This window comes from Takifugu flavidus, chromosome 1, assembly GCF_003711565.1.
Source record: "Takifugu flavidus isolate HTHZ2018 chromosome 1, ASM371156v2, whole genome shotgun sequence".
In the NCBI taxonomy this organism is placed as follows: domain Eukaryota; kingdom Metazoa; phylum Chordata; class Actinopteri; order Tetraodontiformes; family Tetraodontidae; genus Takifugu; species Takifugu flavidus.
The window spans coordinates 3,230,746-3,258,425 of NC_079520.1; the positions used below are offsets into that span (position 1 = coordinate 3,230,746).

At 48.0% G+C, this 27,680-nt stretch overlaps 1 protein-coding gene across 1 annotated transcript in view; it reads left to right on the top strand.

Annotated features, from left to right (window-relative positions):
* The window catches only part of LOC130522374 (kalirin-like), a 72,625-nt gene that overhangs the window by 25,855 nt on the left and 19,090 nt on the right, over positions 1 to 27,680 (top strand). The window contains 32 exon segments of the mRNA XM_057026703.1: positions 787 to 909; positions 1,123 to 1,314; positions 1,704 to 1,835; positions 2,739 to 2,837; positions 2,910 to 3,041; positions 5,971 to 6,093; positions 8,139 to 8,330; positions 8,438 to 8,607; positions 8,814 to 8,988; positions 9,065 to 9,317; positions 9,407 to 9,573; positions 10,458 to 10,577; positions 10,759 to 10,827; positions 10,904 to 11,053; positions 11,125 to 11,274; positions 11,431 to 11,545; positions 11,760 to 11,875; positions 12,021 to 12,143; positions 12,374 to 12,556; positions 12,638 to 12,759; positions 12,851 to 12,917; positions 12,985 to 13,094; positions 13,180 to 13,249; positions 13,329 to 13,418; positions 13,684 to 13,776; positions 13,853 to 13,964; positions 14,159 to 14,349; positions 14,539 to 14,640; positions 14,728 to 14,876; positions 15,133 to 15,235; positions 23,112 to 23,190; positions 23,272 to 23,439. Of these exon segments, the coding sequence (XP_056882683.1) occupies positions 787 to 909; positions 1,123 to 1,314; positions 1,704 to 1,835; positions 2,739 to 2,837; positions 2,910 to 3,041; positions 5,971 to 6,093; positions 8,139 to 8,330; positions 8,438 to 8,607; positions 8,814 to 8,988; positions 9,065 to 9,317; positions 9,407 to 9,573; positions 10,458 to 10,577; positions 10,759 to 10,827; positions 10,904 to 11,053; positions 11,125 to 11,274; positions 11,431 to 11,545; positions 11,760 to 11,875; positions 12,021 to 12,143; positions 12,374 to 12,556; positions 12,638 to 12,759; positions 12,851 to 12,917; positions 12,985 to 13,094; positions 13,180 to 13,249; positions 13,329 to 13,418; positions 13,684 to 13,776; positions 13,853 to 13,964; positions 14,159 to 14,349; positions 14,539 to 14,640; positions 14,728 to 14,876; positions 15,133 to 15,235; positions 23,112 to 23,190; positions 23,272 to 23,439 (4,240 nt within the window).

Sequence of the window (27,680 nt, forward strand, 5' to 3'; positions counted from 1 at the left end):
TTCCACACAGAAATCCACAGGCCAGACCTGCAAATATTTACCGTAAAGCAAACAGAGGGGGTGGTGGTGGAGGTTGGGTGGGGGGCACAAAAGTTTTGTCTATATCGCGCTGCGACGCGTGGGCGGACAAGTTTACACCGCAGCAAAAGTGCAGGGAAAGATTCAGACATGACAGAATGTCCATCAGAGAAATGTCTGTGTGGATGATTTGGTAACCATGGCAACCCCCCCAGCCCGAATCGGTGCGCAGACTGATTCAGACAGAGGAAAAAAACCTTGAAGGTTTTTTTTTTTTCCCCCCTGCAGATTGTGGACTAATCCGCTGATGTTGCTGCCTCTTGACAGGATCTGTTCGTGTTGCTGTGTTGCACTCGGTCACGTTGACGTTGAAACGCTCACTCTGCTGCGCACGGCAGATCGCTCGCACACGCGCCAGCACGCTTATTAGTGCGGGCTTGCTCTGGAAAACAGCTCGCTCGAGGTGAACTTCCAAAATCCCGCAGAACCGTCGGCCACATAATGCCAAAACAATGAAACTTGGCATCTGTAGTTCTAATAAAAAGCAGCTGGAACCGTGCGCACGTGTGCTCAGCGCGTTCACCTCAGTGCTGAAGCTCTGGGCAGTTGGACAGCAGGGGGGCTTCTGTGTGGGCGTGCACGTCAGGTTTGACCCACCGATTGGCTTTTATTCTGACAAACACAGCAACTAGAGACAGCAAGATAACATGACAGTGGCTCACAATAAAGGATCTGTGTGTGTGTGTGTGTGTGTGTGTGTGGGTGTAGATGTTCGACTGGATCAGCCACAACAAGGAGCTGTTCCTGCAGAGTCACACAGAGATCGGCCGGAGTTACCAACACGCTGTGGAGCTGCAGACTCAACACAACCACTTCACCATGAACTCCATGGTAACTAACGGCAACCGCAGTGTTGGTGTTCGCTCCCAATCACGGCGGGGACGTGAGACTGTTCGTGTGACCTTTGAAAATGGTCATTTAACTCATTCATTTGTTGTTATAGTCTAATAAAACTTGGACTTCACGGCGTAAAATGAGCCGACATCATGATCTCGTCTCAGTTAGGTAGTCATGGTTACCAGCGACGCTTCATTATTTTCCCAGAATGCCTACGTGAACATCAACAGGATCATGTCGGTGGCGAGCCGCCTGGCCGAGGCCGGCCACTACGCCTCCACGCAGATCAAGCAGATCTCGGCTCAGCTCGATCAGGACTGGAAAAGTTTTGCGGCGGCGCTGGACGAGCGCTCCACCATCCTCGCCATGTCCTCCGTCTTCCACCAGAAGGCCGAACAGGTGCGGCGACAGGAAGTTCCCTCATTTACCCGAGGCTCTTTTCTCCCTGTAGCGTCTCGCAGCGCCACAATGTCACGGCGTTCCGCTCGATTCATTTCCATTATCGATCGAACTGCCTCATTGCTTATTCTGGGACGGTTGGCATGGCAACAGCTGGGGCTGATTCCTGCTCCGCCGAGGCAGATTAAAGTGACTCTCGACATCGGTTTAATTGTGAAATAATGAATGAAGCTGAGAGACGTACAGAGTTAGAAGCTCTTCCAGCTCTCTTGAGTATTTTTAAAACGAGCAGAGCGTTTATATGAACATCATCGTTGCACGCCGTTCCTGTTCAAAGGCAGGAAGGCCGGGATGTTCGAATGAACTCATGTCTTCCTCGTTTTTCCCAGTTCCTGTCGGAGGTGGAGGCCTGGTGTAAAGTCTGCAGCGAAGGAGGGTTACCGTCGGAGATGCAGGAGCTGGAGCTCGCCATCCACCGCCACCAGAGTCTGTACGAGCAGGTCACCCAGGCGTACACCGAGGTACGGCCGCAAAACCCAGATGAGCCGGTGACCCGATGATGTCATTGCCAGCGCGATGAACGGAGGCCGCACACTCGCAGGATTAATCACCTTCGGGTTTTTCGATGGAAACGGCGCAGCCTGGACTTTGTCTTGATACTGGCCGTGACTGGCTGTGATGTCATCGGCGCGTCGGTCAGCGGCTGCAGCGCCGCCGTCCAGGCCTGCTGTCTGGGAATGTGCCCACACGTCTTCGCTGAGGTCTGGCGGTTTATCTTTAGGCGGAGCGCTGCAGCGTTAGCTCATGTGAGACTTATCTGTGAGCAGATAAGCTACAGTAGACAGCTACAGTAACCTCGCAGCTCTCTCAGGCAGCTCTGGCTAACCTGTGAGACCCATTGCACCGTTTTCTGCGCCAACCGAAGGCGCTGAAAGCGTCGGTTCTCTTGTAGCGGTGATTTTGCAGGCCGTGACTAAAGGTTTCCTCATGTTTACTTGAGTGCTGCGCGCATTGTTGTGTTTTACACACGTAGCGAAAGAGAACGGGGGTGGCTTTCATTATTAGCGCGGTTTTAGATCAATTTCTCCACATCTGCGCCTTCACACATGCAGCACATATGTGAGAAACCGCGGATGCACTCTGGATGGCTGGTGCATGGGTGCAGCCAACATACGCTGGGGGAAAATCCCACGGGGATCGCGAAATTCAACATTTCTTGCGCTTCCTTTGCAGGCCTTTGCCGCAGCTGCTCGTTCTGTATCATCATGATCATCACGTATGACTGAGTCATTGAAGAATCCTCATTTTTCTTTATTCATCTTGAGAAGATCTCCTTTAGCTTCTTTAGCTTTGCGCACAGACCGGTGAGGTGGTTCCTAGCATTAGCTCTGCAGAGGTTAGAAATGAACCTTCTGTCTTTTTAGGTGAGCCAGGATGGCAAAGCTCTGCTGGACGTCCTCCAGAGGCCTCTGAGTCCTGGCAACTCTGAATCGCTGACAGCCACCGCCAATTACTCCAAAGCGGTCAGTACGCTTGTGCCTCTCCGCTTCTTGCAAAAGCAGGAAAGCTAAATGTTTTTTTGGTTGTTTTTATAGGTTCACTGCATTCTGGATGTTGTGCATGAGGTCCTCCACCATCAGCGGCGTCTCGAGAATATCTGGCAGCATCGGAAGGTCCGACTGCACCAGAGGCTGCAGCTGTGCGTCTTTCAGCAAGATGTCCAACAGGTACGCGCACACAAAACCACAAACAACGGGAAGTCCAACAGGCTGGACCAGACCGGGACATCCTGGATGTACGAACAGCCTTTAAACGTTCATTTTTTCAGTTTTGGATTCACAAAAGGGGCTATATGGTGTCGAGGGAACGCCGCTGCGGACCGTTGAGTATCAGCGTGTGACCTAGCACAGACACAGCAGTGGTGTGACCAAAGAATCACCACGACACGCTGGTCCATCTCTGCAGTCTTCCCATCGCAGTTTAGCGCCGCACGCTGTGAAAAAAAAAACCCGAAATCCAATTCTCACAGCAGATCGACGCTCTGCTGGTAGCAAAGCACATATTTCGGAGACTGTGTGGCTTTGGAAAGATGTCAGCAGAGATTCCTGGATACCCTAGCGCTGTATGTTGAATGACATCCATGTGGAGGAGGACAAGGTGGTATTATTTTACTTTCTTATGTGCAATTGTGGGTGGAAAAATGATTCTCCGAGCGCCACTGTTGTATTGAAACCCATGGAATTCCTGTCAAGAAACTGCATGTATGCATGTGTTTTCTATTTTAAATCTTGCGAGGCCGGAGCGCCTCAGCCAAGCCAATATCCTGTCCATTAACAGCCCTGGCCAGGTTAGCTTTAGCGCAGTTATAATTAGGAAACACTGACCACAACCCAACCGCCCCAAATCTGTTTGTAACTCTGGACTGGTACGCCTCTATTACTCAGTAATCCAGTTAAGTAGCCATTAAACACTCTTAATTTTGACTCCTTACCGCTGCATATTTCAGTGTAATGCAGTCGTTACCACAGCCACCGTAAACTTTGGTGGCCAGCAGGGGGGATGGGGGGGGTTGTGGACAAAAGTTCTTCTGGGAATTCATCAAAAAAGAACTGAGATTTCTGTTTCATTCCTGTTATCTGTTAGTGGAGAAGCGCGCGCTGACATAATCGAAAAGTAACAGCTCATCTTTCCTCCCATTGTTCCCCCCAACACCAGCGCCGTCATCCCAAGTGTTGGAAGCAGAGACGGAACGCTGGCGTCCCGCACACGCAGCCATTTGGTCTCCTTCCCACTCACGAGGGAGTCAAAATAATAAAGTTCTGCCTGATTTTACTTTTCTCCAAGACAGTTTTTGTGCTCTCAGACAGTTCTTGTCATGTCCATGTGCGCTGGAGTGTTTGTTTTTTTTGTTTAACTCGAAGCAGACTTCCTCCGAGGCGTTTTTGGCGTTTTTCCGCATATCCGTCAGTTCCCGCCGCTCATGCTGCAGAGAGAGTTTAGGGCCAGAGTGACAGTCTCCCAATGAGATTTTTATTTGATTCTCTCAATGTATGTGTAATCGAATCTGTCCAGAGGACTGTTAGCTAGGCTGTTGTCACGGGGACAAACACACAAACAAACCAAAATAAACCGCACTAATAACTGAGCATTGCACTAATTGGTGAAAAGTCGTGGCTACTTGAAAAGGCTAAAGGAGCTGGCTCGGGGAAAGGTCAAAAAGGTCACGACCTATTAGCGCAGAGAATATGTGACAGACCTGTGACATATTCCGCACACAGCCACCAGGGGGAGCCAGAAGTTCCGGCTCCACGTTGCTCTCACGCCATCCTGCCTTATATTCATTGAACGGACTCGAGTCAAACCAGATGGAGGTCACCGTGCGGATGTTTTCTTGTGGAAATCTTTAAAAAAAAAAGTATTTTTTCAGTGCTTTTATTGTGGCGGCCGACCAACGTGTGCGCCGTATTTCCAAACGGGACCCCTGACAGAGAGAAGCACAACATCAAGATGGACTGCAGAACCCGTAAAGAATGGCCCAGTTTGTGCGCCTTTACGCGAGCCGAGAGAGTGTGAGAGAGACAAAGAGACAGAGAGGGAGAAAATAGTGAGGTAATAAGCCATTGTATCGCGAGGATATAAATCTGGTAAAGGCCGAGCTTCGCCAAGTTCTAATCTCCATGCATCATTTTGTACGAGGCCCCAGACAGCAGCGCGGCACACGTGGCGACACAGAACAGCTGACAGGCGCACACGGAGGTGGCGGGGAAACAGAGCAAGTGTGAATCCAACCTTATACCAATGGTATATAAATCATTCAAAACGAGGCTGTTTCACCCGCTGTTGTTAGGTAACGGGATATATGTTCCTCCGGAGAGGAAGAGAGCTTCAGCAACTCTGACAGAGAACATGTGCACCGTATGGTTTTGTTTGGCTCTTGGAGCTGCGCATCCAGCTGGAGTTGTCCGTGTCGTGACCTCCGTCCGATCTCTCGGCGGCTCCAGCTGGACCGACTGCGCCGCGGTGATGTCATGAGTTCCATCCAGACAGGCTTCTTCCCGCAAGATCCAGAAACTTTCAGCTTCAGACGACGCTTTAATGTGCTGGTTGGATCTTTTTTAAAAGACGCGTTGAAATCGGAAGCTTAATTGTAATGTTTGAGGTCTGATTTAATAGAGTCACGTGTATCCACTTTATTTTATGTTGATTTCATTCATTTTATTCCAATTTTGCTGTTGGGTTTCAGCAGCAGGAGTTGGTAGTCTCCAAAAAATGAAGTTGTTCATGTCAGATCCGTATGTGAGTATAAAGAAAAGGTCAAAGGTCATGTGCTGTTCAGGTCTTGCACATGCAGGGGCCACAGGTGGCTCCTCAGTGAAGCCAAAGCACAGGTCACATTAATGATCCCTAATCCTGTTTATTGTTGAATCCACCTAAAAGGCCCCTGGTTGTTCTGGCTCTGGTTCTCTTGTCTTCTGCACAACGTGTCATCGTCCGCTGAGCGTTGACCTAAATTTCCCACACAGATCATGCGGGTTTCATCCCCTCCGTTCCTAATTCATGAGCCCTGAGATGTTTTGGAACGCTGACCTGTAAAACAGAGACGCAGCGTCGGCCTCAGAGCCCGTTTTGGTGACCAGCCTGTTTTGTTCCACGCAGGTGATAGACTGGATCGAGAACCACGGCGAAGCGTTCCTCAGCAAACACACCGGCGTGGGGAAATCCCTCCACAGAGCCCGGGCCCTCCAGAAAAGACACGACGACTTTGAAGATGTGGCTCAGGTGAGTGCGCCCGCGCTTCTCCCGCCCCCTTCCTCTGGAGCGAGCAGGGCGTCCTCACATGATGCTCGCCACGGTGCAAGTGGCGTCGAGGCGCGTTTGCCTCGCAGACATCTGCAACTAATCTGCCCTGATTAATACCAAATTTCCAAAAACCAGCGTGTCTGGTGATGGCAGGAAGCTCGCAGACGCGCTCCCACCCAGCCATATATGGCCACGAGCCTTTCCTGAGGGATCTGCAGAATCCTGCTCCTGGATTTGAGGAATTCCTCCAATATCACGTAGGGAACAAACCCGCGGCACACTGGGACCAGTTTGAAAAAGCCGAGCAAGGCTGGGACGGGAGTGCCGAGTCAGCGCTGCAGGGGAAGTGGTTTGTTTGCAAATCTGTTTCTTTGGATTCAGTCAGAGCTTTGAAGGCCTTTTAAGTGGATAATTCCTGCTTATTGAGCCTGTCAGATTGTCTGCCTGTATTTGTTTAAACGTCAACAAGCCGTGCGTTGCTGCCTTTGTCCGCTCCTCACTTTTCAAAAGCTCTGAAATCTCGAATTCGATGCCACAAAACTACTGAAACGGTGCTTGGACGGAGAAGGAGACGGGCCCAAATACCTTTACTGAGTTTCTGAAAACAACTACAAGCCCAATTTTATCTCTTTTTGCCTTCTTCCTCCTTCCCACAGCCTCATTTGCTCATGTTTTTGGCTTGAAAAAGGCAAATGCTTCAAATATGTGAGGTTTATGAAGCCCTGAAAGCAGAAAGTGATTTATCGGGGATTTTTGTTTTCTTTTAACACTGAGGTATTTTTCGCCAGCACACATGCAAACTGCTTTGCAAGTCCTTCATTAAAAGCTAAAGCAGCAGCAGACAAAACAGTGTCCAGCCATGAAATGCCGTTTGAAAGGCTTGGGAATTTGCCGTGATGAATGTGCGGCCCTCTGCGTGTTTATTTAAATGCGTCGCTCAGACGACAGGATTTCTGCTCCCAAACAGCCGATTTTCACCGAGCGATGGAATTCCCAAACCAGTGAGGTTGCAGAGGAGTGTGAACCCTCTGGCCGAGTGACTGTAAATCCCATAATGAGTGTGCGATATTGTAATGTGATGTTTACACTCTGGATAAGGATTAACCTAAGACACTTTGGACCGGTGTCATATGGGTCACAAGATCCCTTTTTTCCCTTCATTAACTCTTTACTGATACTAAATCTTCATATGCTGAACACGTTTGAGGGTTGCATAAAACAACCAAACACTGTATTTACACCATAGAGTATTTTAAGCATTAAAATGTTTGTCAGAAAAAAGGCAACAATCAATTTTTTGTTGATTCATGCCCAATAAGATCCCCTTCGTGCCGCTTTCCTCTCATGGCAGGGAGGATTCTGCTGGCCTGTCATCTCTTTTCTATAATCCTCTCCTGAACCAAAGCAGATGTACAGTGAAGAGTAATAATCTCATGTTGAATATATTCTTAATCTTCTGCCTAATTCCGCTTAACAAATATCCAAATACCTTAAATTCATATTCTTGTATAATCCAACTTTTCTTCCCTCAGTCAAGCGCGACACCCTTAGCCCTCATCTCCGATGTAACGCACTTCCTGAAGTTAAATATTCTAGTGGTAATCCCTCATACTTACCAAAAATAGGCCAGTATTAATCCATTATCTCCTCCTGATGAATGTGGAGAGCCTGAATGGGCGGAGAGGTTTAGGAGATAGAGGTGGAAGTCTTGCTGGTGCTTTACAGAAGCTAAAATGAATAGAACATCTTACAGCTGTGTGTGTGTGTGTGTGTGTGTGTGTGTGTGTGTGTGTGAGGTGTACAGGTATGCTTGAAACAACACTTAGAAACAGGCACCACAGCGAAAAAGGAAAATGATTTGCTTTTAAATGGCTGAAACTTCAGGCCATTTTAGCATTGAAGCTCATTCTTGACTGAGGAGTAATCTTGTTGTGATACGTGCAGAACGCGCACGACCGAATCGATGTTTACTCGTGCCTTTAAACAGTGTCTGGTGTTTGTCTGTGTGTGTGTTTCCCTTGCAGAACACATACACCAATGCAGACAAGCTGCTGGAGGCAGCGGAGCAGCTGGCTCAGACCGGAGAGTGCGACCCTGAGGAGATCTACAAGGCAGCCAGACACCTGGAAGTTCGCATCCAGGACTTTGTCCGCAGAGTGGAACACAGGAAGTTACTGCTGGACATGTCCGTCTCCTTCCACACTCACACCAAAGAGGTGAGAGGCGCACAGACGCACGAGGGCGCCCTCTGACAGTGCGGTTCATCAGCCAGCGCCTTTAAAACAAGCACCCTTTTAACTCAACGCTTTCTCGGTGTGTCCAGCTGTGGTCATGGATGGAGGAGCTGCAGAAACAGCTGCTGGACGACGTGTGCTGCGACTCGGTGGACTCGGTTCAGAGTCTGATTCAGCAGTTTCAGCAGCAGCAGACCGCCACGCTGGAGGCGACCCTGAATGTCATTAAAGAGGGAGAGGAGCTGATACAACAGCTCAGGTGAGCGTGAAATTCACCTTAGCATTCGTGGCGGCGTTTTGGGAAGATAAAACATTCATGCGGGCCTGGGTGATGATATTAATATTCATAGGATTATTAGAGAGGGATGGAGTTGATGCAGCTGCTTGGGTAAAACTTATCCACCTCATTAAAAAGTCAATTTCAGGTTAAGATCCCAAACATTCCATTTAATTTGATTTCTGCAGAGATGCAGCCATGTCGACCAACAAGACGCCCCACTGCAGTTCTATTGCACACATCCAGGGGGTGCTACAGCAGCTGGACGAGGCCCAGGGCCAGATGGAGGAACTGTTCCACGAACGCAAAATCAAGCTGGACATCTTTCTCCAGCTGCGCATATTCGAGCAATACACGATAGAGGTGAGAGAGGCCGCATTTGTCTGGTCTCAGAAGGTGTTCAGGGCTTCACATTTGCTCCCCTTGGCCGCCGCCGCAGGTCACGGCTGAATTAGACGCCTGGAAGGAAGATCTGTCTCGCCAGCTGAGCGACGTCGGTCGCTCGGGCAGCATCAGCGGCAGCAGCAGCGGCGGGAGCAGCGCCTCATCTGGCGGAGCGGAGGACATCAGCCTAGCGGAGCAGCGGCTTAAGAGACACGCAGAGCGCAAGGCAGCCATGAACAACATGACCTACGAAGTGATGCAGCAGGGTCAGGACCTGCACCAGTACATCATGGAGGTCCAGGCTTCAGGTAAAGAGATCAAGAGAGGCCCTTCGTTGCAGTACAACAGACGGAAGAAACAGCTGTTGTTGGTTCTAAAATGGCTGGCGTGTGTGCAGGGATCGAGCTGACGGGAGAAAAAGACATGGACCTGGCCTCTCAGGTCCAGGAGCTGCTGGAGTTCCTCCACGAGAAGCAACAGGAGGTGGATCTGAACGCACAGCACACGCACACGCGCCTGGAACAGACCCTGCAGCTGCGCCACCTACAGGCCGAGGTCAAGCAGGTAAATGGACGCTGACGCGGAACCGTCCAGTCGGAGTGGCCCAGCCGCCCGCCGCCCGCGCTCGCACGCTTCTGCCATCAGCAAAAAAAGGCAGCACTTAGAAAACTCTTCACAGCTAACACAAACAGAAATCACTGTGACAACAGAATCCGTTTCCAGATGCTACCACACACACACACACACACACACACAGGAGATCCTCAATTCCTCCACTTACATCAGATCGTGGAACACAACAGTGTTTGTTGTTCTGTTCCTGCACCAGATGGGACTAATACCCTAAAAGGAATTGGTATGTTTCTTTGATTGCCTAAATGGATTTAATTATCACAACCTAAGGAAAACAGAGTGGGAATCAGGTTGGAGCAGCTCTGCCATACTGGAGAAGTGACGCTAATGAGACTCCATCAATCTCTTTAACCTCCAGCTTACACGAAGGAAAGAGAACATGAACATGCTGTGAACAAACGGAAGTGTAGAGCTGCTGCGTCCCGGGGATGCAGCTGAATAATTAATGAGGTTTATGACAACAGCAAATACATTGCACACACAAACGTACCTGCTCAACCCTCTTCCTGGACTCATGTGGTGAGATGCAGCTGATTGGAGTGAGACAACACCATATTGATTGTAGATTAATATGTATAAATAATATACAGTGAGTGCCTTATTAAAAGACACGGCAGAGGTGAAGCTTAGATAGAGATCCTGCACATTTCCCACTTATTTTGCGTCTTCTTGCTCCTCTGGCCTGTTTTGTCTGTCTATACTGCCCCCTAGTGTTGCCTTTGGCCACATTTGTGTCGCTCAACCTGAATGTAAAGCATGCACGCGTGCTCGCTCTGTGGCTTTGACTGACTTCCTGTCGCTGTGTCTCCCTTTAGGTGCTGGGTTGGATCCGAAACGGCGAGTCCATGTTGAATGCCAGCATGGTGAACGCCAGCTCGCTGTCTGAAGCGGAGCAGCTGCAGAGGGAGCACGAGCAGTTCCAGATGGCCATTGAGGTACGTGCCCCCTGACACAGGCGTAGCACCGCTGCGGTCCGCTGTAGCTCAGCAGGCGTTTATATCGGCGTGCGTTCGTTTGGACGTGCGTCCTCCATCGGATGATGGAAGTCTGTGGATGAACCAGTGAGCTGAACGTGGTGAAACTAATGAGACGTGCTGCGTGTTCTTTCTCCTGCAGTCTCTCTTTCATGCTAACTCCCTGCAGAAGACTCATCAGAGCGCTCTGCAGGTCCAGCAGAAGGCAGAGGTAACTGTAGGATGATTATCATAATAACACGTCCGCCGTCGCCGCCGTCTGACCCGGCTTCCATCTCCCGCTCCAGATGATGTTGCAGGCAGGACACTACGATCCAGAGGCGATACGCAACTGCGCGGAGAAGGTGGCCGTTCACTGGCAGCAGCTGATGCTGAAGATGGAGGACCGCCTGAAGCTGGTCAACGCCTCCGTGGCCTTCTACAAGACATCGGAGCAGGTTGGCACTGGAAGGACGCTGAGCGGGAGGTGGCTCCAACCCCCGTTAACGTGACTGTCGTCGCTCTCCAGGTGTGCAGCGTGTTGGAGAGCCTGGAGCAGGAGTATCGCCGCGATGAAGACTGGTGCGGGAGCCACGACAAACTGGGAACGTCATCCGACAGCGACCACCTTCTACCTCTGATCAGTAAACACCTGGAGCAGAAAGAAGCCTTCCTCAAGGTCCTTTACCCACATTTGACTGTCGTTCAAACAGATCTCAGGGCAGAAATATGAGGCATTCAAAGCTTTTCATGAGATTTATGCGTGCGCGATTAAACAACTCGGAGTCCTGGTTTGTTGTGGCACTCTCATAAGCATCATCTCCTCGTGCTCCAGGCGTGCACGCTGGCCCGCAGGAACGCCGAGGTGTTTCTCAAGTACATCCACAGGAACAACGTGGGCATGCCTGGCGCCACCAGTCATGCCAGAGGCCCAGAACAACAAGTTAAAGGTCAGTTCTGCTGATACCAGGACAGAAAGAACTGAAGCTCTCGTCTGCTGAGTCTTTGCAGCATAAAAAGATATGCTGCCTTTTTACTACGCCTCTAATATCGTGGTGGCACGGACAGATTTGCCCCAGGTGATAAATGAGACCGGTTGTGCTTTATAGTGATCAAACGATTAAACAGGTCTCCCTGTGCGTGCGTGTGTGTGTGTGTGTGTAGCCATTCTGAATGAACTACTGCAAAGAGAGAACAGAGTCCTCCACTTCTGGACCTTAAAGAAAAGGAGGCTGGACCAGTGTCAGCAGTTCGTGGTCTTTGAACGCAGCGCAAAACAGGTTAATGGGTTTCAACATTAATATTCCCTAATGGGAAGAGGCGGGATTAAATTGTGTTCTAAATTAGAGCCCTTGCGCAGCACTCATGAGACCTCTTGTGTGTGTGTGTGTGTGTGTGTGTGTGTGTGTGTGTGTGTGTATACAGGCCCTGGACTGGATCCAGGAGACAGGTGAAGTTTACCTGGCGACACACACGTCGCCTGGCGACAGCAGCGAGGAGACGCAGCAGCTCCTCAGTGACTACCATCACTTCAGACTGTCTGCGAAGGTAACAGATAGTCACGCAGCTGCCTTGGAATCCGGTCAGATTTGAAAATTAAATTCCAAACGACTGTTTAAAACACAGTGAAAACAAATTGAAAATAAGCAAATGGAGTCCACTAATTCAACTGATTTCTACATTTCGTTTCAATTTCCGACCCAAAACCAAGTTTATGATGGACACCGCACGCGTCAGCGGCTGGTCCAGGTCAACTGTAGCGATTGTTGTTTTAACAGCAAACCAAGGACAAAGTGAAGCTGCTGATCCAGCTGGCGGACAACTTGGTGGAGAAAGGCCACGCGCACGTGACTGAGCTGAAGCGCTGGGTGAGCACGGTGGACCGCCGGTACCGGGACTTCTCGCTGCGCATGGCTAAATACCAGGAGAGCCTGGAGAGGAGCCTGGGCGTCAGCTCTGAGGTGAAAACACGCATTTCCAACATAAATACGGTTATGTAGATGATGGAACACGCTTGATTTGATTTTTAATTTGCTCTGCAGGACACCAAAGATCTGGAGCTGGACATTATTCCCGCCAGCCTGACAGACGACCAAGCAGTAAAACTTCGGGATCCCAACCATGAAGTCAATGAGGAAAAGAGGAAGTCAGCACGGAAGAAGGAGTGAGATGATGAATCTGACGGCAGCCTCTGATTGATCTTCTTCTTTGGTCCAGCTCTGTGGTGTTTAATCACAACCGTTGTCCTGGCGCAGGTTCATCATGGCCGAGCTGCTGCAGACAGAGAAGACCTACGTCAGAGACCTCCAGGAGTGTCTGGAGGTGAGAATGAACCCTTTGAAAAGCTCTGAGTAAAATACAAGAATGCCTGAATGTGCCTGTCTGTCAGACCTACCTGTGGGAGATGACCAATGGCGTGGAGGAGATTCCTCCAGGCATCGCCAACAAGGAGCATATCATCTTTGGCAACATGCAGGACATTTATGACTTTCATAACAAGTGAGAGACACTTTAAATTCTCCTCGTACTGCTGCCCAAGTACACAGTATGTCATGTCTTGTCTTCCATGTTTACATCTTTGCAGTATTTTCTTGAAGGAGCTCATCAACTATGAGCAGCTACCAGAGGACGTGGGTCACTGCTTCGTCACCTGGGTGAGCGTTAGCATTTAATTCTGGAACTTCTTTAGATTTTGATGGTGGTGAATACTTACCCTTCTACTTTTTTTTCCAGGCTGATAAATTCCACATCTATGTAGATTACTGTAAGAATAAACCAGACTCCAGTCAGCTCATACTGGAGCAGGCTGGCACCTTCTTTGATGTAAGTGGAGCAAAGCATGTGTCTGATCATCGTGATGCACGAATCAGGGGTCAAAAACTCTTTAATTACCGTAATTGTTAATTATTCAATGAAACAATTTGGTAAAAAATGGCAACGTGTAATTCCGATGATTGCCACTAGGTGGTACCATTTCAACGCCTGAAATGCGCCTATGAGCAGAACTTTTGAAAACTTTTTGAAAATTTGCATCGTTTTTCTTGTGGTTGGGTTTTTGCTTTAATTTCATCGGCGTGTTTTAAAACAGGACATCCAGCAGCGACGTGGTTTGGCTAACTCCATCTCATCCTACCTCATCAAACCAGTCCAGAGGATTACCAAATACCAACTACTGCTTAAGGTGGACGCTAACAGATAAGCCCAACCATTTTCTGTGTTCTCTTCACATGCAATTACATTTTCTTGTTCTCCCACAGGAACTACTGTCTTGCTGTGAGGAGGGTAAAGGGGAGATTAAAGATGGCCTGGAGGTGATGCTCGGTGTTCCGAAGAGAGCTAATGATGCCATGCATTTGGCCATGTTGGAGGGTAAATGAGTGTGGACAGTTCTGATCTGAACCGTTTCTTAGATTTGTTTTTCTTTTCTTAAAATGCCATTTGAAACTAGCCAAAAAATAACCATTTATTTGTGTTTGACCCGTTTTGTCGTGACGAGCGTGAGTTAGCCTTGTACTGACGTCGCATCTTTCTTTTTTTTTTTTGCTTCTCCTCCCTTCCCTCAGGGTTCGAGGAGAACCTGGAAGTGCAGGGCGAGCTCATCCTGCAGGACAGTTTCCAGGTTTGGGATCCTCGCTCGCTGATCAGGAAGGGAAGAGATCGACACCTCTTCCTCTTTGAGTTCTCACTGGTCTTTAGCAAAGAGATAAAGGACTCAGCCGGCAGAACCAAGTACCAATACAAGAACAGACTACTGGTGGGTGTTCTGTTCCGTGCTATTTTCATCATGTTTATGCTAAAGTGCAGCAGGTGCGTTGCTTCAGGTCACCGGCCGACTGATGGCTGGTGTTTTATCTTTTAATCCTCTGTGTGTTTGCACATAAGGCAGCTGTGTTTTCCACACATGTCACTGTTACATTTATCCTGTTCTCTTGACATCTCGCAGACTTCGGAGCTGGGAGTGACCGAGCACATCGAGGGCGATCCCTGTAAGTTTGCTCTGTGGGCAGGAAGAACCCCGTCCTCAGACAATAAAACTGTCCTAAAGGTACTTTTTAAACTGATATAAAAGTTGTCGCTTCTGTTGTGTTTATTTGCCGTCCATCTGATGGTTGTTTAATCATTTTCCCTCCAGGCCACCAGTATGGAAGCGAAGCAGGAGTGGATCAAAAACATCCGGGAGGTGATCCAGGAGAGGATGACCCACCTGAAGGGGGCGCTGAAGGAGCCTCTTCATCTGCCGAAAACACCAGCGCTGACCAAACCCAGGAACAACGCCAAGAGGTGAGCGACAGCGGAATATTAACGAAGCTCCTCAGCTCGGTTCCTGCTTACATCAAATGCTGAGCTTCATTCAGCATTAATATCAGTCAAATATCGGTCGCATACTTTTGAGTCAACCACGATGTCACAGACACATCAAATGATTGTCATTAGTGACTGAAAAGTGTGTTGTTAATCAGAGTGTTCGAGGTGAAGCGAGAGTGATCAGGCCTCACACGTGGTCCCAACAAAAAACTAATATTGTGCCTTTTCTCAGGGAGGGAGGCGAAGACGGAGACAGCCAGGGCGACGGCAGCAGCCAACCAGACACCATCTCCATCGCCTCCAGGACGTCCCAGAACACCGTGGACAGCGACAAGGTAGAAGACGCGGCTCCGTGACGAGCTGACGGCGCGCAGCTGTCCCAGCCCTACGGGGTTTCCCACGCACTTACTATGAGTGCTAGCAGGGGCCGCGCGAGGCCACAGTTGCAGCCGGACCCGGGCTGGGGTCTGGTGTGTTTTTGTGGAAGCTTCAGGTCAGAATGATGGTGTCTTGAAGCGTGTGTGAGTGGAGGTGTCGTCCACAATGTGACCTCACCAACAGAGAAGGAGTTAGTGATGAAAGGCCTCTTCAGGTTGTGTGCAAACGAGGCGCACCGGGCAGCCCCTCGCATCCAAGTAAGCCTGTTTTTAACCTTTAGCAGAGCTCAGCTCACGATTTCAGACATGAAACGTTTCACCCATTATTATATACATCATTATATAAGTTTTGGGATATAAAATGTCTTTTTTTTTTATGAAATAGGATGCATATGAGCGAGGAGTGTTCGGCTTTAAGGGGCTAAAGGTTTGGCTGGTCTGAGTCTACATTTTATTAGCTGGTTTAAATCAAAGTGGTTGTTGGCAGGTGCTGCCTCCATTTGCCACACACACACACACACACACACACACACACACACACACACACACACACACACGCGCCTATGTAGGACCCAAGCAGATGTCAGTCATGGCCTCCCACTGTAGGGTTACACAGCATGGCCTTTTCAACGTGCAACCCCACGCCTACACACTACCCGGTTCTAAATGTCACCAACACACACGCACACACACACACAGGCTCCTGTTTGACTCGATCGGGAATGATCCAGCTGTGTGTCGAGTTTCTCGGCCTGATAACTGATGTATATTCTAAATGTGTTGCAGTGCGCGTTAGCGTGGATGCATATTCACGCAGCTCTAACGGCCTTAAATGTTATTTACATTTTCCTGTTTTCCCACCTCTTCGTCTCCAACGTAAACACGGTGATGAATTTTCCCAGCCTGTGCCGAGTGTGGGCGTACTGTTGTTCCGCTCCTGTTTGTTGTTGCTCGGATTTAGAAAAGTCTGGCTTTGGCTATTTTTGGTGGGACTTTTTTTTTGAGGGGGGGGTTCTGCTGTCCTGAAAGCATCAAATAGAGAAAAAAAGGAGAGGAGTTCTGTTTTGTTTCTGTTTTGGATCGCTCCTTATTAAATCTGCTGATGCAGCACTTTTCGCTGTCTTCTGCCTCGCTGCAACTGGCTGCAGAATCTTTCATGCTGGGCTGTTAAATTTTGGCTCCACCCCCCCTTTTATTGGTATCATATGTCATATTCTGGCCTACTGAGCCCGCGAGGCGTGCTGGAGGTCTATAGTGTCTCCGGCAGCCTCGCACCGAGTCTTTAAAATGACCCTCTTCCACGAGATTCCCCCCCAAATACCCCCCTTGTTTCTGTCACTCTCCATCTCCCCCACTGGTCGCTATGATGGCCGCCCAGAAGTGGCTTAGTCAGATGTTCCAGTGCCCGCCTGTGTCTGGTGGATCTACTGTACTCTGTGTGTAGACAGGGTGGGACGCCTCTCTGGTGGTTTTGGATTTACACGACACCCCCCCCCTCCTTTGGCGTTATTGTAGCATTTGCAGTGTTGTTGAATCTGAACTTTGCGACCTCAGAGTAGCGGTTTTAGGCAAAATATAGAGCGTTGGTTTGCAGACACCACAAAAACAGCAGCACTTATGTAACTTGCACAACTGTCTGTGGCCCCTGAAGACGGGCCAGGTTTACATTTATCTACAAAGGCAAGATCCCCCCCCCCCCCGGTTTTATGGTTTTCAAAGGCGGCTCTGGGACAATTATTCAGAGTTGTTGGTGCAGTGACGGCCAGGATGCGACATGTTCTGCTACTTATTTATTTTATTATTTTTGGCACCGTGAGTCAGCTGCGGTTCAGTCTGTTATTTAAAGCGTCGTTCCTGTGGTTGGCTGTTTGGCACCACACACGCCCCAACGCTGTAGGTCACATGGGCACTTTAGAGGCTCTTTCCTTTGGATTAATTGGTCTTCCTCATTGTCCCTAATTGTCCTGCCAGAGAATCATCTCAGCATCAGTGACGCAGCTTCTGTCACCAGGAATCAGACCTGTACACAGTGTCTGACTCCTGGTGTGTACAGTCACATCACCCCAGCTGAAGGGCTGTAGGAGCGGCTGTGATCGTCACCCCCGTCCTGACATCCGCCGCTCACACCACACTTGTGTGTCCTCGGAATCAGATGCATTCAGGGTCAGGTTCAGAAGTCGTAGAGAGGACTTGTGTCCCTCACGCTCGGACACACAGCGCAGTGTTCTGCGGGAGCATCGAGAGGGAAGTGCAGCCTTGTTTTTCACATTTATGCCAGCTTGTGTGTGTGTGTGTGTGTGTGTGAGTGAGTGTGTGTGTGTGTGGTGTGTGTGTGTGTGTGATTGCCTGATGAGAGGACGTCGAGGACAGAGGAATTTTAGTTCTGGCTGCAAGGCTTTTTGGAAACTCAAACATTCCGGTATGTAGAAGATTAAAATAAATGTTTAAATCCAGTGTTGGTGGCAAAAGTGCATTTTCTTAGATCTACTGAAATTATACACATGCATAAACCCCCTGTTTTTTAGATCATTGCTGCCACTATGAAGGTTCAGAGGGAATATGTTTTAGATTGACACCTAATTTTATTGATGACGGCCTGGGAGGATCGTTAAACACGTGTTTTTCTTTTTTTTGGGAACATTGGAGAATTTTTGAATAGTTAGCTATCCATTTAAGTGGCCATCCCTAACACACACACACACACACACACACACACACACACACACACACACACACACACACAGACACAGCAAGTATAGTCTTGCTCCCATCAAAAAGCTGTTTGTTCAGAGAGAGAGAGAGAGAGTGAAGCGGAGGGTGAGAGGCACAGCGTGAGGGCGTGTTTGTGTGTGTGTCAGAGACAAGCGAGCGGGTTGTCGGAGACGGAGGGAGCGACAGAGAGAGACAGAAGAGGAGAGGTCGACATGCCAAAGTGGATGAGTTTTAAACTGTTTAAAGAGAGCAGCAGAGTGAGTACCATCTGCTGGGCTACACACTCCACCTGTAGCTGGGCCACCACGACACACACGCCGCCTCTTCTCATCTCAGGAATGTTTTTAATCCACTTATGCTGCAATACAACCAAAAGTAAAATAAAATGGAAATAGAAGCAACTTTATACCAGAATGACCTTTGTTTTCAGTTTCTGGCTTTTAAGCTGCTTTTAAGCTACTTTTGTTATAGGATATGATTTGCTCTGTTATTATTATTATTATTGCTGCTGCTGCCACAGACCAAAGCTGCATGTAGAATTATCGTATTTAAATCCTCCCTAACGGCACCGGTCTCTCCAAACCTCTATTTTTAATTCTCCCTGCACACTCCTGTTTTGACGGGAGCTGCCGGGAGATTTTTCACTTGGCTGAAGCTTTGATCATTGTCCAAAGGTGTGTGAAATCAAGATGTGGTTGCATCACTGAAGACGCGCACGTATGAAGAGTTTTGACTGCTTTTCCGTTCATTCTCGACATCTTTCGGCTTGACCAGTGATTCAGATGCTAATCCGGATCATACGTGTTGTTGACATTCACTTAGTGTGCTGGACAGTTTGGCCACGGGTGAGTGTGTGTGTGTGTGTGCGTGCGTGTGTGGGTGAGTGTGTGAGTGGGTGAGCGAGTGAGTGGGTGGTTAATGGTTAAACGGGGCGGGTACGTGTGATGCAGACAGGAAGCAGACCATTAGCTGCCTCTGACTGGATAAATGAAATGGGAGCGTGCAGACATGAATGGACTTGGTCTATTTCAGATTATCTGGGAAGTTCTGGATTAACTGACTATAATCCTTTTTAACTGCAAAGACTCACAGAAACTGTAGGATTGTGAAATGAGCTGTATTTCGTCCAGGATTTGGAGTCCCACCCTGTCATTTTACCAGTGTCGGGAGTTTCTCTGTTATTGAAGACTGAAAATAGAGAAATGCTTTGCAGCCATTCCATGTTGAATAAAAGAAGGATTTTGCTTTTAGCATTAAATGAATTATTTTACGGTCCTTTTCGTTTCGGATCTTGTCTCAAAGTTGATCTCTTGTTGCATCACAGCGAGCAGCAGTGGACTGAGCCGATGGAGGTTTTTTACTCTGGTTACTTTATTCATCTCCATTTGTTATTCTAAACTGGTTTGACTGGATGTGGTCTTAGTCTAGAAGGATGCAGTGAACCAGAGACATGTTGCTAGGGAAGCTCTGTGGAGGAATGCTCCTGAGGAAGTCTTGTCCTACAGCTGCAGCGGCTTTGGTGCGAATATGCAGCCCTTGTTTTTAATTAAAAGCCTCATTGGTGTCTTTAACTGGGTCCTGTGGTTGCCACGCTGGTGACTGACACCGATGCAGCCGTAACAAATCCCCCCCGGTTAACCAGGGATCACCAAACTAATGTTTCCTTCCCTTCCTGCCGCGTGCATGACGTCACATCCAGGAGTTGAAGCCGATCAGAAAACCTCGGAGAATCATCCGGGAATCCGTATTAGGATCGATACTGACACACAACTTTGCCCTGAAAGAAAAATAGCCTGGAAATGTCTGTGGTTTGCTGACGAGTCCTGAATGTCCTGAATGTCCTAAATGTCCTGGGCCAGCTTGGAGGACGCCGTGGTTCAGCTGCTGATGATTGAGGAGGCGTATATTTCTTTTATTGCTCAAGGCGATCCTCCCCTGCTCCAACATATGACCATCACAAGCTGGTGTGCAAAAAAATAGGTCATATGACGGAGCACAAGACACACCTTCACACACACCCACGCGCACATGCACGCAGAGTCCGAGTGTTACTGAAAATGATGGCGGGTTTTCCTGTGGAATCATTTCTCTGTGATCCAGATCTGGGCAGTGTTTGTTGGGCAGCAGCAGTAAAACCCTTTAGAACGTCTCCTTCCTCTACAGTTTGGCCTCGGAGGTGCTCATTCAGCCTGATTAGAGGTTTCGTCAGGAGAGCACGTGGGCGGCCGTGCGCGTGACTCCCATAATGTGTGACAGTGAAGGTGGAGATCCAGATCAGAGCGGTTCTGTCTCAAGACGGTGCGGGAGGCCGTTGCCAGATGACGTCATCGGGCTGTTTCATGGCGTTGCCAACAGACGAGCTCCAGTGTGAATCCAATTGCAATAAATGGCAATAAATTAATATCTCATGTGGCAAGTTAACAAGCCAGCAGTTGTGCGAGCTGCTCTGTGGGCAACACTTCGCTTCTGAGGGCTGAGCTCCACATTTCCAACCGCATGTGTGAAGAAATGTGGGCCAGTTAAATCAAAGTGTGTTAAAATCACAGATCAGAATTGCATTTGGAGTCTGACACCCCAAGAGTCAGCGGGGTCTCTCCCGTTAGTCAGTCTGGCACAAAGATTAAGATGCAGAAGACAGAAGGTTCCCTCGGTGAGGCGACGGGGTTTAACTGCTGCTACGTCACCGTAGTCTGCCCGAGCAGATCAAAATAAAATAAATAAGGAGACGTCTGATCCACACCTGTACATGGCTGTTTATTACGTGTGTGTGTGTGTGTGTATGCACATGCCTGCATGTGTGTTTGTCTGGCCATCTGTCTTGTATAAACTCACCTGAATTTCTATAGAAACGGGGTTGTGTGTTGCTAGGAGATCATTGGCCTGGCCGACAGACAGACACACGCACGCACTCGCACACATACTGTACACACACGTTAACACACCGTGACATTTCCAAAGACAATGACAAACAAGTTACGGGGGAGTCGACCCGTAGTTTTCTACGGCATTAATGATGCGACCATTGTGAGCAGGTGTCCGTTTGCTCTCCACAAACAGGGTTTAGTCCTAAAAAAACGTGCACGTGATGCTGCGAAAGCTGACTAAAACGTGGCGGCGCGACGCCCATAATCATTAACCGACATGCTTAAAACGACTGCTCGGAATAATGACGTCACGCAGCGCACGAAGCCAAACACTATAGGACAACCTACAGTCATGGCCAAAAGTTTTGAGAATGACTATTAATTAACTATTAAACTATTAATTTATACAAAGTCTGCAGTTTCAATTTTTATAATGGAAATTTGTATATACTCCAGAATGTTATGAGGAGTGATCCACTCAACTGCAATTATTTGCATAGTCCCTATTTGCCTTGAAAATGAACTTTATCACTAAAACCACATTTCCACTGCATTTCAGCCCTGCCACAAAAGGACCAGCTAACATAATTTCAATGAAACACAGGTGTCACACACATTAACACAGGTGTGGGTGTTCATGAGGACAAGGCTGGAGATCAATCTCTCAGGATTGAGTGACTTGACACTTGTTCCTCATCTGTTAGTCATGGTTACCAGCAAGGAAACACGTGCAGCCATCACTGCATTGCACAAAAAGGGCCTAACGGGGAAGTTTATTGCAGCGAGTAAGATTGCACCTCAGTCAACCGTCTATAGGATTATCAAGAACTTCAAGGAGAGAGGTTCAATTGATGCCAAACAGGCTCCAGGGCGCCCAAGAAAGTCCAGCAAGCGGCAGGACCGTCTCCTGAAGTTGTTTCAGCTACGGGATCGGGCCACCACCAGTACAGAGCTTGCTCAGAAATGGCAGCAGGCAGGTGTGAGTGCATCTGCACGCACAGTAAGGCGAAGACTTTTGGAGGAAGGCCTGGTGTCAAGGAGGGCAGCAAAGAAGCCACTTCTCTCCAGCAAAAACATCAGGGACAGACTGATATTCAGCAGAAGTTACAAGGACTGGACTGCTGAGGACTGGGGTAAAGTCATTTTCTCTGAATCCCCTTTCCGATTGTTTGGGGCATCTGGAAGAAGGCTTGTTCGGAGAAGACGAGGTGAGCGCTACCATCGGTCTTGTCTCATGCCAACAGTGAAGCATCCTGAGACCATTCATGTGTGGGGTTGCTTTTCGGTCAAGGGAGTGGGCTCTCTCACAATCTTGCCTAAAAACACAGCGATGAACAAAGAATGGTACCAGAACGTCCTCCGAGAGCAACTTCTCCCAACCATCCAGGGGCAATTTGGTGATAAATCAAACGGTCAATAAAAGCTTTTGATACTTCTAATTGCTTCTAATTGTATGTCATTATACCATAGAAACATCTGGCAAACACCTAAAAACCCTGAAGGAACAGACTTTGTGTCATTCTCAAAACTTTTGGCCATGACTGTACAGATCTTCTCAGAGGATTACGCCAAATAAATGATATATGAGCTGTGTTGGCCGGCGCGCATGTCCACTTTGGGTTTGCACTAATTGGATGTGAGTTTGGAAGGCTTGGTGTGCGGATTATATAAGGCTGATGAATGTAGTTACAGCTCTTTTGTTTGTGTCCCTGTGGTGTCTCAGCAGATTTCAATCATTTCCACTTCAAAAACAACGCTTCAGTTTAATTTTACGGGTGTGCAGGAGCAGCCCTGCTCTGTTCTGAGACTTTCTCCTACAACTTTTTTTTCCCCCCTTCGCGTTTGCTGCGTCTGTTTGTTGTGAAACCATGTCCACATGGTTCTGGTTCATCCTGTTCCCCCAGCCCGTAGAACATTTACACCACCCGAAAGCACTTTCTCGCCTTCAGATCTGAAAAGCAAAGTTTACTCAGTGATGAAAGCCCTCTGCGTTTGCTGATGGTGCAGCCGGTAGCTCAGCTGAATCGTGGGATCTATTTTTTTAATCAAATACTAAAAGATATAAAAATAAAGAATGTTTTTAAAGCCAGATGCTGGGGAAAGATTAAAACAGTCATAATAATGCTTAAAGTGTCATCCTGGAGTTGATTAAATAGAGCCATAATGAGGTTTAATGTGTGTTTTTGCCTTGAAAACTCCTGAAGGTGTTCTCATTAATATATTAATGGAGAATTCACATGTCGTCTCTGTCTTTGCAGCTCTCTGGGGGATGTGAGCTGACAGTTGTCCTCCATGACTTTACGGCAGGATGCAGCACAGAGCTGTCCGTCTGCACCGGTGAGGGGAAAAAGTGTTCTTTTTAATGAAGACGTTATCAAGCAAACTGATGCCTGAACGGTACACTGCTCTCTCCCACAGGCCAGACGGTCGAACTGTTGGAACGGCCGAGCGAGCGCCCCGGTTGGTGTCTGGTCCGAACCACAGAGCGTAGCCCGCCGCAGGAAGGACTAGTTCCCAGCTCGGTGCTCTGTGTGTCCCACTCTCGCTCCAGCGTGGAGATGGACTGCTTCTTCAGCTCCGGGAAAGGTAAGAAGGACAGAACTGAAGTCCAGATTAATTCAGGATTCATTCTTTTTGCAAGAGTAAACTTGAGGTTTGATGCATGACGGCATGAAGTTGCGTCAGGAACTTTTTTATTTGTTAAATTCCAGTCCAATATTGGAGTTCATCTCTCAATCCCTGCTTTCACAAGGCAACACTTCATACAGAAAATCTGAGGAGAATAAATACTCGAGTCCCCAGAGAGCATTAGTAGGCAGAAACCAGCTTTTGGCTAAAATATTAAAGGCGCTCACAACTAATGTGTGCGATCAAGTGTTTGTTTCTTGAGGAGACGTTACACAACTGAAGACACAAGACAGGAAAGAACACAGCCAGAGGACAGAGATAATGATGATTTATAAAATGAGCAGACTGACATTTAGCAGACTTGAAGTCTGAAAGAGTCGAGAGAGGATTTAATCTATGAGCTCTGTATAAGTGCTCAGACAGGAGACAGATCATGGTTAAATCATGCCGGTCATGGTTAAATTACTAGCTAATGACTGTCACCATGTCATAACTTGAGCTCTTTAAATGTATTTTGTTTGTTTGATTTATAGTTCTGATTTATTATTTGCAGTCTGTTTAAAAAATACTCCACCCTAAAATCGACTTAATTCAATGCATAATGTTGTCAGATATTCTCTGAGGAAGTTCGTTTAATCATTATCCTGCAGAGGGAAAAGCAGGAAACGCGATACTGACCTCTACCGGACAAATGGAGACACTGCAATCAGACCTGCGCCTTCTCCAAACAGGAAATATTCTATTTTTATTGTGACTGCCCATGTCATATTCATTTGAACATCCCCACACACATGTTACATATATGATGGTGATCAGAAAGTGTGTTTCTCAGTGTATTATGGGACAGAAGAAGCACACACACACACACATCCTTTCTTTCTTATCTGTGTGCTCTAAATACCAGACTTTGAGCAGTGGCCATAAACTTCCTCCTACGTGCCTGCGCACTTATGTCTTGCTTGGGTTATAAACATGATGGAGTTTGATCTGTGGGAGAGATTCTTTGTTCGTGCATGTCACACACACACACACACATGCGCGCACACACGGACACACACAGATCAGCTGATGTTCTGCTGCTGCCACGCTGTGTTTGATGAAATGTTCTTTTTGTGTATCTGTAAAATGTAAATGGGCAACTGCAGGAGCCGCGAAATGGGAATAGATTTGACTTATTTGTCCATATTTGCCTTTGCGTAACTTTAAATTCTAATTCTTTGATGGTCCGAATAAGGAGAATATAACACAGGACACTAGAGGGTAATATCAATGTAACATTCAAAACTCCAACTATGAAGAGCTAGTGCTAACTTGTGCCTTTCAAGCTAGACGTCTTATGCCCCGTCACCATGCCCGCGTGTGTGCACGTGTGGGTCTTGTGATGTTTCTATAGTGAGCCTCCTTGTCTCATCTGAACATTTATGAAGACAGTAAAGCAACAAACAGCGGTTCTCTCTTGTGAGAACCTCTTGCACAAATTCCAGCCGAGCTGTTTAGATAAATTAGAGCTTAGAGCTTTTTTGTCAATAATGCACATTAGTACACTTACGGTTCCGGTGTCGCCTGTGTGACTGTCCGTCTGTCTTCATGACCGTCCCTGTTGCTGCTGTACACAACATTGAGGTGTCTCGGCTCTCACTTTCAGAACCCATATGAGTGATTTACTCTGCAGGATCTGTAAACATCCGCCCCAAAATGCTCCTAATCATTAATAATACATTTCTAATTGGAAATTGCTTCATTTGGGTTTAAAACCCATTTTGAGAAGTCCACTGTTTTCAAATCACTGTTTTGCGTGATGCTACATGCACATAACATGATACCAGCTCGTGTAGCTTAACTCCTATAGGATGAATAAATGCAGACTGGACTTAAAGTGGGACACTGCAGAGAAACCCAACTGCTGGACAGCACTTTATCTAGGCTAAGTGCATGTGCTGATGTCTTACCTGCTGCTGCAGCATCCAGCACACACACCTAAATAGGAAGCATCGGCTCCGACTGAGGTCTGTGCTCAGCGGGGTGGTGAATAATGCACAGTATAAGAATGGAGCAAAATGGCCTGAATGTAAGTCAACAGTTCCAATGTTACCATGGCGGCATCTTCTTTGCTATCTTCTGGCAATATTAAGGTTACAGCTGGAATTCAGCATTAGATTCAGTCAGTCTGCTTACAGATGTCTTTGGCAAACACTTTTATTCACTCCAGCGGGCTGTTTGGGAGGGGGCGTGTGATTAGTGCTGCGTGTTGTGGAAGGTTCTCGTGTCAGCTGAGCAGATGGGACACATGGTGGCACACTGGATCCATTATCTACTGTTTGTTGTGCACTTTTAGACGTTTCTATGCACAACCACATTACTGCGCCTTTGCGTTCAGTTAGACTCTGTCCAGGAGGCCAAAACTATTCACGCCGTCTCATTCTGATACCTGCATCTTGGTCTGAGGCCACCTGCTGAGCTGAACTTGCACTTTGACCCCCCAGTAACAGGGGCAGGTGGGGCTAATCTGCCCATTGCAGCCCACCACCAGCGGTGGAGATGTTTGAACCTGTTTTTGTGCTTCAAAAAGTCTCTATAAGGATGAACCTGTCCAGAACAACCTCGTGGTTCTGCTAATTAGATACAGATTTTTAATGGAAAGCACTAAAACGATACCTTTTCTTCAATCACACACTACAGCAGTGTTTTTATGTCAGCGTGGATCACAGGAACGACTGTCTGGTGGTTTAATACTATTCCTGATTTAATCACCAATTAAGCAGTTCCATATGTGTTTACTGCCCCTTAAAACTCGCGGGAGCATCAAGTTCCGCCGTTACTACGGCAGAACGGTAACGCTCCCCCCACTGGAAAAGGTTCGGGAGAAACGTTGTCACTTAAATGACAGCACAAAACCACACGTGGCGCCGAAACCTGAGTCCCGGCTCCCCGAACCAACACAAGAGCCCCCGCAATAATTAAAAGTGACTTCGTTTCCAGACTACTGAAGTATGTTTGTGTGGGAGGGAGGGAGGGAGGGAGAGAAACCCGACAATATGTCAATTTAAAAAAATGTCTGTCTCTGCGTGTGTGTGTGTGTGTGTGTGTGTGTGTGTGTGTGTGTGTGCTCCTCCTCTCTTTGCTCCTCCCACCTCATTTGCTCTCCCGTCTCTCTCTGATGAATCTCAGCAGTGTAGAGGTGAAGCTCTCAGCGTACACACACAGTCCACGTGCTGACTCGGATGGTCAGTTAGCGAGTTAGAGAAAGGTGTGTGTGTTGCGTGTGAGTGACAGGTGTGTGAGTGTAGGATGTGTGTGTGAGCCAGAATGGAGCGAGCCCGGCATTGCTGTGGATGGATCCTCGCCCGCTGCTGCTGCTGCTGCTACAATGGTACAGGTGGGACGTGTGTGTGTGTGTGTGTCTGTGTGTGTGTGTTTGCTGAGCTTGTGTTTAAGAATGAAGCCAAGTTTGCAGTGACACAAACCAGCCACTTTGGTTGCACTTGTCGAGTAAATGTGATGTATGTTTTGGAGTGTCTGAGACATTTGGATCGACTGACTTGCGTAACAGGATGTTTCTGGTTGGGTCACGAGGGGAACGTGGATGAGGGTGAAATACCCAAGAATAGGACAGCTGTAGTCTTTGTCTCTGCAGTCAGATGTTGCATTGAGCAACAATGTGTGTTGCTGCAGTTTAGTCAGCTGCTGAGGGGTGTGTGTGTGTGTGTGTGTGTGTGGCAGGTTCTGACAGAGGCCAGTATCGGAGCATTTACTCTAGCAGCTCTGGAATCCTCATGGTGTCATTTCCTCCGTGGATTCCTTCTGCCACAGAGCTGTCCGGCCGGTTGGTGTTTCTGTTTCAGTCATCAGATCAAATGAAACTGGCTGAAGGTGTTGCTGTCAAAGTCAGAGAAAGAGCCACTTCCTGATAAAGCGTCCGACCGAATCCTCTTCAGAGCCCCTTTTCCCCCGCGTGAGTCTCGCTGTCAACGACCTGCTGCCGCCCTTGAATCCCAATTGTGAAGTTTAGAGGAGACAGAATTGATGTTCTAACTGTATCAGAACAACGGATGATCCCTCAACGGGCAGCTTGTCACGAAGACTTGATAGAACCTCGATTTGGACTCAAACCCGCTACTGTTAACCTGTGTTATTCATTTATTTTGATGTATTACTGCCAGCGTAGCCTCAGATCTGCTGCTTTTGTTCTGGTCGCCATT